This window comes from Anopheles gambiae, chromosome 2 (genome assembly GCF_943734735.2).
Source record: "Anopheles gambiae chromosome 2, idAnoGambNW_F1_1, whole genome shotgun sequence".
NCBI lineage: Eukaryota > Metazoa > Arthropoda > Insecta > Diptera > Culicidae > Anopheles > Anopheles gambiae.
In genome coordinates, this window is record NC_064601.1 from 4,072,203 (window position 1) to 4,084,216 (window position 12,014).

At 48.2% G+C, this 12,014-nt stretch overlaps 4 protein-coding genes across 9 annotated transcripts; 1 reads left to right on the top strand and 3 right to left on the bottom strand.

The window, feature by feature from the left end:
* The first annotated feature begins 961 nt into the window (after positions 1–961).
* LOC1281787 (prion-like-(Q/N-rich) domain-bearing protein 25) lies at positions 962–4,408 on the top strand. 2 transcript variants are annotated; one of them, XM_321746.6, is made up of 5 exons: positions 962–1,245; positions 2,956–3,105; positions 3,206–3,607; positions 3,695–3,840; positions 3,915–4,408. In XM_321746.6, exons 1-5 carry the CDS (start codon positions 1,077–1,079, stop codon positions 4,128–4,130), a joined length of 1,083 nt encoding a protein of 360 aa, XP_321746.6. In that variant the 5' UTR covers positions 962–1,076; the 3' UTR covers positions 4,131–4,408. The 2 variants fall into 2 exon arrangements, with proteins under 2 accessions (XP_321746.6, XP_061497196.1); XM_061641212.1 differs by lacking the exon at positions 2,956–3,105.
* Positions 4,399–7,664, bottom strand: LOC1281786 (major facilitator superfamily domain-containing protein 10). Of its 2 annotated transcripts, none has more exons than XM_061641211.1 (5): positions 7,486–7,664; positions 6,069–6,530; positions 5,405–5,996; positions 5,163–5,330; positions 4,399–5,089 (listed from the first exon to the last, which is right to left on the bottom strand). In XM_061641211.1, the coding sequence occupies exons 2-5, from the start codon at positions 6,510–6,512 to the stop codon at positions 4,860–4,862; spliced, it is 1,434 nt and encodes a 477-aa protein (XP_061497195.1). In that variant the 5' UTR covers positions 6,513–6,530; positions 7,486–7,664; the 3' UTR covers positions 4,399–4,859. The 2 variants fall into 2 exon arrangements, with proteins under 2 accessions (XP_061497195.1, XP_061497194.1); XM_061641210.1 differs by having other exon boundaries at positions 6,647–7,581.
* Positions 7,665–7,934: 270 nt separating this feature from the next.
* Positions 7,935–10,324, bottom strand: LOC4577438 (uncharacterized). Of its 4 annotated transcripts, XM_061641219.1 has the most exons (7): positions 10,072–10,176; positions 9,503–9,900; positions 9,170–9,404; positions 8,897–9,073; positions 8,695–8,824; positions 8,263–8,624; positions 7,935–8,194 (listed from the first exon to the last, which is right to left on the bottom strand). In XM_061641219.1, the coding sequence occupies exons 3-7, from the start codon at positions 9,237–9,239 to the stop codon at positions 8,139–8,141; spliced, it is 795 nt and encodes a 264-aa protein (XP_061497203.1). In that variant the 5' UTR covers positions 9,240–9,404; positions 9,503–9,900; positions 10,072–10,176; the 3' UTR covers positions 7,935–8,138. The 4 variants fall into 4 exon arrangements, with proteins under 4 accessions (XP_061497203.1, XP_061497200.1, XP_061497201.1 ...); XM_061641216.1 differs by having other exon boundaries at positions 9,170–9,900; positions 10,072–10,324; XM_061641217.1 differs by having other exon boundaries at positions 9,503–10,176.
* A 6-nt stretch (positions 10,325–10,330) lies between these two features.
* LOC1281785 (SAGA-associated factor 11 homolog) lies at positions 10,331–11,951 on the bottom strand. The gene is made up of 2 exons (XM_321744.6): positions 11,173–11,951; positions 10,331–11,090 (listed from the first exon to the last, which is right to left on the bottom strand). The coding sequence occupies exons 1-2, from the start codon at positions 11,531–11,533 to the stop codon at positions 10,903–10,905; spliced, it is 549 nt and encodes a 182-aa protein (XP_321744.5). The 5' UTR covers positions 11,534–11,951; the 3' UTR covers positions 10,331–10,902.
* Positions 11,952–12,014: the final 63 nt, after the last annotated feature.

Below are 12,014 nucleotides of genomic sequence, written 5' to 3' on the forward strand. Positions count from 1 at the left end.
TCCCCTCTTCTCTCTCTCTTTCACTCTACCCATTAACCATCGTTCTGTGTTGCTTCATCGTTGCGGCTGTTGCTGCAGTTGCCGCTGGAAACAATGGCATGCTGCGATTGAGGTGGTTCATCATATTCGAGGTTGAACCGTGGTGAGATTCATGGCTCTTCTTCTTCTTCTATCTCAAATTCGTACCGTACCGCCTTTGACTGAAGGCGGTTGACGGTGAGGCGGGTGAGAAGGTAGCGGAGGTCTGTTACAGACCTTACAGACTCCCAAATCCGTATGTATCAACAAATCGTACTGTTGCGAGCTTTTCCTCGGACCAAGCCCCCGGAGGCGGTGTAATTGCCGATTGATTGCACCGTGAAAACACGTTGCCCCTCTTTCCGAGAGGGTTGGTTGGGGCATAGTTGGTGGGCCAATAGGCACTATGGCGAATGCGCAGCGGACATGAAATATATTTTAAATGAGAAATATTGTTGTATTACCGGGTAAATTGGAAGATGATTTTATGGTCAAAAATCGTGCACAAAAGTTTGTATTTATATTTATTTATTGTAAATAAAATACATTACAAAACAATTGTGAACTGCATCTTTACCATAGTCCACCGCACAATAGAGAAGACCAATGAATCGGAATGAGCAACACAGCAGCAGCACACTTCTTACCCCCCCCCCCCCCCCCCCCCCCACTCCGCTTACTGCTGGGAGCGCGGCTGTGAGAGGAAAACTCAACCCCATAGGAGGAAAAAAAAGCACGGATTGACCGCGCAATTCCATCACGTTCCATTGTTGTTAGCAGCGCACCATTGAGGGGGGTGTGAGTGTGTATATTCTCTTTTTTTGGGCGTCTCTGCGTTTCCACCACAATCCGCCACTGTTGCCTGCAACATTAGACGCTGAAGCTGCACTCCCATCCCCTCCCTAACCTGGGTGGAGTGTGTCTGTGTGACCGGGGCCGCAAAAAGAGAAAATGTGGATCAGTGTGCTATCCGATCCCGCGCCGTGATGTTGTCGGCGCCACGCCGCGATCGTTCCACCACGACGCCGTAAAGCGCAATAATACTGCTGGTGCGTACCATGTGCACCCTACCATACGCAACCGGTCGGCGGCGCAAACGAGCGCGGACGACGCCCGGAAGTCTGCGGTGGACGTCGGTGGGCGTTGCTGGGCCACTGTTGCTGCTGCTGCTGCTGCTGCTACTGACCATCATCGGAAGTGTTGTGCAGTGTCAAACGTTTATACGGCGTAAGTGGAAAAATGGTTGTCGCGTTGTGTGGTTGCCGTTGCTGACCCTGAGCGAGTGGGGTTGACCGTTTGGAGTGTTTTTTCGCGTGGTTTAATACTGCACGGTTTTGTGTGTGTGTGTGTGTGTTTGAGAGTTTAAAGCATCGGAAGTAGATATTTTCAAAAAAAAACTGTTTACCAATGGAAAAGTTTAAACAGGTCGGTGTCCAGCATAACAAAGTCCACCCTCGTGTTGTTGGTGCAGCGTACAGTACTAGTAAAATGGGCTAAGTAGCTCAAATCTATCAAAATAACGCGTGCAGTTGAAGCAATACCATATTGACCCGATTGCGCAGTCCCGGCAGTGTGTGTGTGATTGAGGGTGTGTTATCGGGATAGGCTATCGCTTGGGTAAAAACCGATTTGTGCCACGCTATGTGCATTAATCATTATTGATTGGCACTTCGGTGGAAATTGATTGGATGGACTAACAATAAAAATTTAAGTGATCGATCCGAAACGGACTGATTAAAAAATGGCAGTCAATCTAGTGTGGGAGGGGGTGAGTCGATCGGGGGATTCCGTTCCAGGTGGTGAGAGGAGTGCAATAAATTTGTATGACTTCATGCGCACGGTTGGTAGCGCAAACAAGGGCCGCTGGCTCACGTGCGAAATGATGTTATCGATGGGAGGTTGGGACGGTTGGTAGCGTTTTAAATTCAATAGTTTCTATTAAACAGTACAGAAAATCAGTTCATTTGTGTTGCAAATGACCTAGATTGAACAAAACATTACTTCCAGCGAAGAAGAGCAGTGAAGAGAATGCACTTACCATGTTGCCCCCAAGACAAACCATCAGTTTCGTAGCCTTCGCGGTTCACAAATTAGCTAAAAAGAAAAAAAAAACACACACACACACATATGTCCATCTGCTCGTAAAAGAGGAACACACAAACAAAAACTCCCATTCGTGTATCGATCAGCTTGAATAGCAAAAAAGAAGCATCAAAGTAGCATTGACTGCGCCCCCGATACGATTGCGCACTTTAAAGGTGTGGTACCACGCGTATACGCAAATGGCCTTCACGTGCTTCCGCTCGGATGCGCTTACGCTCCTCCAGCGATGGATGCGGTTGGAAGCGGAAGTGAAGTACCCCCCTATTAGGTGGGATGGTGGGTTGGGAAGGAGCACCATATATGCTGGAGAGAATTCCGAGATTCATCATGCTCGTTTTGCATAACATCGGGCGCGGGCAGAGGAATGCTAATGTTCATGCGGTGCACAGCATCATCCCATAGCAGCATAACAGAGGGAAACCCCCAGAACCCAGAGAAATAGGGAAGGGGGCATTAAGAGGGAGTAAGATTTGGGCAGAGGTATGCCGTATCGAATTGGGGCTAAGTGTACTTAGAAGGTGTTTAGGCAAGTCGAGAGTTTAAGGCTCCCGAACAATGCTACGGTGTATTATTACCACTTGCTTCATGAGATGGAAGTGTTTGGAGTGCGTTTGTGTGTGTGTCTGTTAAAGTGAGCAGCTAAAGAATGATACATACACGCAATCAAACCACAACAAAAACGCATTCGATTGGGGTTAAAATCCTCTGGCGATAGTTGGTTCTTGTTTTCCGTATGAGGAACAGTTAAACAGTACATTTCCCTTGCACAGCTTCTCCACACGAGAGGCTAGGTATTGTTTTGGCATTGCAATGACCATCCCTTTGCCTTCACAGGAACGGCCAACGTTTGCCGCACGGACGATGAATGTCCGCTGCAGGCGTACTGCGAACGGTACAATTCCGTCCACGAGTATGGCGTGTGTTCGTGCATGGCCGGTTACTTCGCCGTGACAGACAGCAATAACACGCGTCGATGCTTGAGAGGTAACAACATTCACTAACCCCACATAGCACCCCCATCGTAGTTCCTTCGATTAGTTCCATTGCATTCCATCGGCACCCTCGAATCTTCTCCCCATTCCAGCGGCTACCGATATCGGTGACTACTGTCTACACAACGACCAGTGCCAGTACACGCTCAGCACGGGCAACTCGGAATGCCGCGACAACTCCTGCCAGTGCGTGGACGGTGCGCACTACGTCGAGCGGGAGAAGCGCTGCTACAAGACGAGCTACCTGGGCGAGTACTGCCGGCTGACGAACAACTGCATCGGCAACGATACGTACTGCCGGGACGGGATCTGCGTGTGCACCCCGGGCAAGCATCCGAACGCGGACCGCAACCGCTGCCTGCATGATGCGAAGCTGGGCGACCAGTGCTTCCGGGACGAGGAATGCGTGACGGACAATTCGCGCTGCGCGCAGGAGATCTGTACGTGCCGCGTCAGTCACGTGCTGAACGAGCAGCGCAATCGGTGTTTGCCCAGTACGTAAGCCGCTCTTTAGGCGTTTTGCTCCGATTCGTTCCATATGGTATGGAAATTATAATTCTTTCCGTTCTGATTTTCCGCAGTTGCGAGCAAAATTTACGACCTTTGCGAGGAAAACATACAGTGTTTGTACAACATTCCACACTCCCAGTGCCGCATCACCACCGGGACGGACGGTATAACGGCGGGCCGGTGCACCTGTGCCAGCCGATTCCACGAGGCAGGATTTGTACGTATACAGTTGATTCATTCCCGGTCATTACCCGGTTTTTTTTTTCGTAAAATGCTTCATCCATCTTCCAGAAATGTGTTTCATCGGTACACTTGAACGGGATTTGTGAGGTGAACGATAATTGCATCGATCGCGACACGGGCTGCTATCATGGACGGTGCCGCTGCATAGATCACATGATCGAGGTGGATGGCATATGCTCCGGTGCTTCAACGTTCCGGCCAAACAGTTTAGCGTATGGGCTAGTACTTGTAACCGTGCTGGGTACACTGTACGGTATTAGCTGACCATGACGCAGCTGCGCACACGAACACCAAAAATTCTCTTTCCAAAACAATCTCCTTTAGTATCTAGAACTTAACATACTCAGTGAACGGCTTGAAAAAATGACCTTGCATTCCATCCTAATGTACTGGTAGCCTCACCTCAACCTCATGCTTGGACCAAAATGGAAAACCAATGAACCCTCGGGCGTGCTTAACACTGCTACTGATTGTCCAGTTTCGAACATGTTTTATATTAGTATGTGCTATTTAATGAATAAACACGTTGTTGTAAGTGAAAAGTGTTCTTTTTATGTGTTGTCGCGTGTTGTTTGATTGTTTCACTGCATTGCTTAAACTATTTCACTATACTGGTTATATTGCTACTTTCAATCGCAAACTCAACTGGTGTTGAAGATTGTTTCTTCCTTTCTTCCTTTCTTCACTTCCACTTTATTGCACCTACTTCACAACGCGCTTTGCTCTACGTTTTGTAGATGCAATTTTTGTTTGCTAAATCCTTTCACAGAACATTACTCTTCTAGTCGAATACATCGGAGATTCGAAACCCCAAATGCGGCCAATTGTAGCCACAGGTTGGTAAAAAGGAGTTTACAGAATACTGTAAAAAATATCAATACCGGTTGTTGTTGCCTTATAAATACAATGTATACACTATAACAATACAAAAAACGACGGAATAGAAAAACGAAGGACACAGACTGACGCAACGCGGTGGGTTAGCAGGAGCATTCACAGCTTTAAGTACTGCAGCATCAGTGCGGGCCACAGTAGCAGTATGCCGCCGGCGATGTAAGTAAACCGAGCACCGACGCTCCAGAACGCCATCGAGGCCACGATAGGGCCGACAGCCCGGGCGAGTGCTCCCAGCGATCGAAACACTCCCAGCACAGTTCCCTTCTGATGGAAGTCACCGTACTTGGAGGTGATTGTGGTCATGCAAGTGACTACAAACGCGGTGGCTAAAAAAGGGAATGTAGATGAAGAGTTAGTACAAAAGCCAATTGTGAGGCAGTTGAGGCAACGGGGGCTTACAGATGGCGAATAGTATCATGCCCAGGTAGAGCACTGGAGATGACTCGGCCAAACCGACGATGATGAAGGCGGGAATGATTAAATACAGGCCAAATACGGCGGAAGTCTTTACCAGTCGGTCGGGAAGCCGGCGTACAACGGAACCTTGCAGTAGCGCCATCAGTACACCTGAGGAAAAGGGGAAAGAAAATGTCACGCAATGTTAAAATAAATCTCTTGAATTTCGCCTCAACACGCCGTACCTGTGGTAAGGAACATTTTCGCCTGATCGATCGAGGTGTAGCCGAACTTGTGGTACATCAAGAACGTCACGGTAAACTCGAGCCCGGAGTACAGGAACAGGTAAAGAAAGTACGTCACACCCAGCCGCCTGAGCGAGCGCACATCCTTCTGGGACAGATTTTCCACCGCGGAAAAGCGAAACAACGCTCTAATACTGATGTGATCGATCGCATGCGACAGCGAGTTGATGATGCGCGTGGATCGCTTCTCCTTCGGCAGCGTTTCCTTCAGGCAGAGCACCAGAAACAGTATGTCGGCGACGGCCAGCAGCATCGCAAACATGGCCGGCGCGAAGAACCACAGCGTGCCGGTTTTGTCCGAGAAGCGGGAAAACGTCGCCCCGATCATGGGACCCGCTATGAAGCCGAGCGAAAAGGCAATCCCCACCAGGGCCATCGCCTTGCCGCGGTTCTGCTGGTTCGACACGTCCGTTATCACGGCCATACAGAGCGAAACGTTGCCCTTGCTGATGCCACCGACGAACCGTGCTATCACAAACAGCAGGAACGATTCCGAGTACGCCCAAATGCCGTACGAAGCGGCAATGCCGGTCTGTAAAGGTGGGTGGAAAAAGGAAACCATCAACGATTTGCGCCGTTCGAACGCTTTCACCTTTCACCTTACCGCGCACAGCAGCATCAGTGGTTTGCGCCCGTAGTAGTCGGACAGCGCACCGACGATGGGACTGCTCAGGAACTGCAGAAAGCTAAACATCGAGCCGAGCGCTCCCCCGAACAGGACGCTGGTGAAGCGTTCCGGCGCACCGATCCACAGCTGAAATTGCTTAATACTGTTGGCCAGGTAACCGTACAGCTGGTTGTCATTCTTGCGATAGTACTCGAGCAGGGACGGAAGCAGCGGCAGTATCATCGTGAACGCCAGCAGATCCAGCAGCAGCGACACGAAGATGATGTACGCCGTCCGGTGGGTGCGCGTGATTTCGGTGATCGTTTTCCCCGATTCCGGTACCTTCTCATGTTTGGGCGCGGGCTTCAGATTGTTGCTTATGTTGTGAGAGGTGCTCGCCACGACGGAGCGCTTTTTCAGTTCATCCAGATTGTACGTCATCGTGCTGGTGCTGGTGGGCTGGAAGAGAAGCGTGGATGAAACATATGGAAAGGGTGTTGATGAATTATGTTTTTTGTGGCTTTCTCGTCAGCTTCACGATACGTGGACAGGCCCACACGATCAAGCACAATCACCTTGTATCACAATTGCGTTAGTGGCAGAAAAACAGCAGAAGACTATAAGTACACCCGGTGGCGAAATACTGCACACGATAAAGGCTTATGTTGGGCACGACTGCGAAGCACAACCCCACTACACTATTGCGCGGTAAGTGTCTCACTATTTCCCTGCAAACCAATAAGGACCGAACGCGTGTCCGCTACGACACCGTGCCTCACGACCGTACACGATCGCAAGATGGTATTATAACAGCTGCGTAAGATGCCAAGAAACCAACACACGGGCGCAAATACACACGACGATCACGCTGGATCACAGCAGGCTATGGTGCCGCCGTACTTTCACTTTTACCACCACCAGACTTGTTTTGCTGCTGCTGCTGCTGCTGCCGTTCGGCTCACGATCCCGAGAAAGCCTCCGCCAATGTCTGCCTGCGACCCGCGCACTCGGGGAAGCATCGATCTGTGTCGTTCAACCGTGAAGCTGTGTGGGGCTTTCGCTGTAGTGGTGAAGATTTCGGTCAAAGATGCTGTGTGAGGGTCGCGACTCGCACGCGTGTTGGGTCGGCCGAAAATTAGCAATGCTGACAGTAGGGCTTCATGGCGTCAGTACAGAACGGCTGTATGGGCGGCATTATCAGCGGATGTGGCCAACCATTCGTAGCACTAATCAACTCGTTGACGATAAAACAAATAATCACTTGTACGTGCTGCCTGTTGGGTGTGTGTGCTCGGTGCTGTAGATACGGCCACGGACGCCCTTCATTGTCTGTGGATGCCATTGTGGGGGCCCAGTGTCGTAATTTCCCTCTCCCCCACCATCCCCCGTAATGTTAGATACTGTTCATCATTACCTGCTAAGCTCATGGTGTGGGTGTGAGTGTGTTTGTCCAGGAATTATGCTACTGCACAGAGGGAAACATTGTTTTGCTGCGTATTGTTTGCGAGTCACAACAAACCTTGACAGCGATGCACCGGGTGCTCGACACCTGGTGGCCGGTGCCGGAGGTTGACAGTTGATAAATTGAATTTTCTTGAAATCCGGTAATTTTGAAAGAGCATTCAAAACTGATCTTCCATTTCAATGTTTAGACACGTGAAAAATGCATTTAGTAGCGAAAAATTGATACACAATTGAATCGGAAACTGATTAATTAAGTAAATCTAAATTTGAATTTTAAGGTTTTTACAAAATACTTAAGTTCTTCTAAATGGTGATATTGATAAAATAATGATAGAACAAATATGACTTACCTTGACCATGGATAGGACCTTAGGATTCTGTATTGTTATTCCAGAATAGTTCACAATGTTATAAGTTTATTCAAGTTCACCAAGTAGGAACACTGCATAACTATCCTAAAGTTAACAGAAAAGTAGAACCTTCTATAGTTGGTCAGTAAAACCTGACCTGACTTCGTCGCCGTTTGAGAGGTTACTGTAAGATTTGTTTAGTATCACTAATATGCACACAACACACCCTTGATTTATTCATCAATTCCAAAACTCATAGCTCAGAGGTAGTACAACTAGCCGATTCTTCTGTTTGAAGCATGGGAAGATCTAGAAAAAAATGGATACGAATACTGGATTAAAATTTACAATAAATTAAACACAGTAAAACAACAAACCTTTACGCATTCCGTGCATCGATACGACGACTCGAAACAGTTCAAAGTCTGGCATCAGGAAGATTCGGAGCAGTATTATCACTAACCCAAACACAGTAGCACCGACCCAGATCCAGGAAAATGCCAGCGTTAGGAAAAAGTTCTTATCCACCTGCACGAGCGCCGCGGTGTCCTGGACTAATGAAAAGTAAAGTATCAACCGGGCGCAGCTCATACCCTGAACTGAGTCCACCTTCTGAAACTCGGCACAAAGATGCCTCAGGCCCTGGGTGATGAAACTCGCCGTTAGCAGGGACACTACCGTGCAGCCTAGGAAAAATATCAATGACGGAAACACTATCCGCCAGGGTTGTGGAAGAATTCTGCAGAAAAAAGGTGAGGAATATAAATGCACTACGTTGGCTTCCCGGTCTTTTCACCGGCTTAACTTACCCTCCTGGGCCGTGCACTAGGAAAAGAGCTAACCATATCGTACAACAGATTCCTTGGAAGAGTGGCATGTTTTTGAGGGTCTCACAGTACAACCCACTGTTCCAATTGCTCCAATATTCATCGATGCCATCTGGTGGAAACGATGAAAAGAATGGTCAATCAAAGTAGGTGTGTTAGCTTGAGGCATTGAAGGGTACATTACATTGAACAGCCGTTTGGTTCGTTCCGGTATCGGAGCCATTCTCGACTGCTATCGGCACAAAATGTAGGTTTGCTTTTAGCAAACAATGGTGTTTGTAGTCTGCAATTAGACCGTGCAAACTGAAACTAACCACCAGGCACGATGACACAATCATCAGCAACGAAAACACGGTACAGGCTGAAAGGACGAAACGATAAGATAAGTGCCACAAGTGGTTTGAAGTACAGTGCATGCGAAAAAGATTTACAAACAGTTGCACCAGCTTACACTTACACTTCCAGCGTGGATTTACTTTGGACGGTTCCTTTTCCACGATACGATGATGGGAGCACAGAATCGTCATGGTTCCGGTCACGTTCTGTGCGATTTTCACTCCACCAACGTTGATTTAGTGCGAACCAAGCGCTCTACACAACCACCGACCGCGTTTAGATTTCTTGTTTTCTTTTCTTTCTCCCTTGTGGCACTACACACCCAGCACAGCCTGCCGAATCGACCATAAACACAGCTGCACAACCATGAATAAATTAAAACTCGCCCGTCCTTGAGTTCGTTCGGATTTAAGCTATGTATGCATTCCGGTGCGACTTAGAAATAACGCATTACCTCATTGCGTATGCTTCGGCGAGTAAGTTATGATCTCATCATAACACAACATCGTACGCGGGCACGTTCGTATGAATCATGTTGCAAACCACACGGATATGGATGGATAACTGGCGACGATCTTGGACGGGACGCAACCCTAAACTAAACTGGTTCTTCGGCGGGTTGCTTCGAGAAGAAGTGACATTTTCGAACGAAAAAAACACTAACCACGGCTTTCGGTGTTTCTGACCCGCTCTCGGTTTACTTTATCGTAGTATGCCGGATATGGAAGCCATAGTAACGAACCTCCGTACCGTGTGTGTCTGGATCAAGCTGCACCACGGAGCTGCCTGTAGCGTTGTAATACCACAGCGCGGCAAACAACGCGCGAAACACCAACCCCTTTTACGCGCACCCTATTGCCGAGAGAGTGTGAGAGAGAGCGAGACGGTGAGCATGTAAAATCAGCGCGAGAGCGATGGCGGTCGGGCGTCAAACTGTGCGATCGCGGTTTTACGAATGCACACACGCACACGCTGGATGAGTTGAGAGAAAATAACGCAAAATAAAAAGTAAACAAACCGTACTCGGCGGTTTTTCGAAGCCTGTCCATCTGGTAGAACGATCGTAAAAATAAACTACACATCAATTCGGGATATTAATTTACGGGTCGTGCGGTCGCGACACACTCGCACACAGTCTGCACTTGATCTATTTACGTTGAGGGGGCGAACGCGCGTCATACAGCCCCGATGGACTTGGAGATGCGGTACGCGAGAGGTTCGCGCAGTACGCGTCGATCGTATGATTTAGCAGCGTGATTCGTACAGGAAATGATGGATCGTATCAGTGTGAAAATCTTATTTTATTTACATGGAACGGCTATTCACACTACAGGGAAAGTTTAAACGTACATTATAAGCTCCCCGGTTGGCGCTACATATAGAAAATCGAGCGAGGAGTGTGTGAATTACGTTTACATTATTAATCCATTTCAGCTAGCCTAGGTAGTGTGTTTAAGATATACTGTTACTTGGAAGTTGGGGTTTCAATTCACCTGCCCCTGCCACGTTTATAGGATACTACGGTGTTCCACATCGGCGTGCGTTACCACGAACGCGACGCTTACTAGGTAAAACCACCAGTTGTGGAGTTCATTTGGCAATTTAACATTGCAGAAAGTGCATGTACAATATCATCGCCGAGATTCAACCGAACCGCGTTCGTTCTACTGAGGTCCAACATTCGATGGATAGGGAGGTCAAGTCATGTGACTGGTTTGGAATGCATCACACATTCGCGTTTTCTTCGTAGGGGTTGCTGATGCCGGTTGCGGGGTTTTTTTTTATTGGCCCGCAAACATCTCAGCCGTCTCCAGGAGCACTTGCCGCTAATCAACCCCGTACGTGCACCTACTTTCATGAGGTTTTGCCATTTTTCTTGCTCCCATTAGTGCGCACCTGCGAGATCTTCTTTTTGCGCTTCTCTCCCGACCAGTCCGCGTCGTCTTCGTCGTCCTCGTCGCCGCCGAAATAATTGCCTGTTCCCACGTCACGTGTGTTCGCGATGCGTCTGCTTGCGATGCGTGATGAGTTTCTTCCCATACCTAAAAATATGTAAACGAATGCATTCAGGCCAGGTCAGACTCCACGAACTGCTGCGTACGGAGGATGCGGATGCGTCCTTACCCATGCACTTTTCTAGGTGTGGAGCAAATCGCGATGCGGCTACGATGCGATTACAGTTCGGACAGTGGCAGTCGATGGCTTTCTTGGTGTTGGACGAACCGAACACGTCCGTATCGGGCTGGTCGACGATCGTGTACGGTTTGCTGTCCTCTGGCTCACCCTCGACGGCGGCACCGGAACCCGTCTTGTTTGCGTGGTGCACCTCGTACGCGATGCCCAGGATTGTTTCGTCCACGAGCGATTCGTACAGATAGTTGGCAGCCTTTTCTCTCGTCTCCGGATCGCTCATAAACCGGCGAAACTCGCGCTTTAGCTCCTGCTCGTCGACATATTCTATGTGAATTCCGTCGTTTTCGCTCATTCTGCCGGCGTAAACTGTGCGTAGAGCGATGCCGCTGGAACTTGACTAAAAAGTAAACAACAAAACCATCCAGCTGCTGACGGTGGTACAGCCATTGCGGTCATCATCTCTAACTTAACGATGACAAATATTGAAATAAAATTTCAAAAATGCAGCCAAATAAATTTTATATTTTGGATTCTTTTTCTACTATAAAATTAGTTCTACACCTACTAAAGGATCTGGAGCGAAATGCAATGATGAAAAACGATTTTAAATGTGATTGAGCTCGACCACTGTGTCAAACAGTAGTCTGCAATACATCGACCAAAAGCCAGAACTCTACGAAATGAGCGAAACAAAAGTCTCAAAAACCCATAATAAAGTAGTGTGAAGTAGTGTCATACCTGTTCTGCATCAATTTTTAGCAAATCTGTCTGAAATAAATCAACATTATTAAAAATTGTTTCGCGACAGCTGCCACACTTTTTAACGAAACATT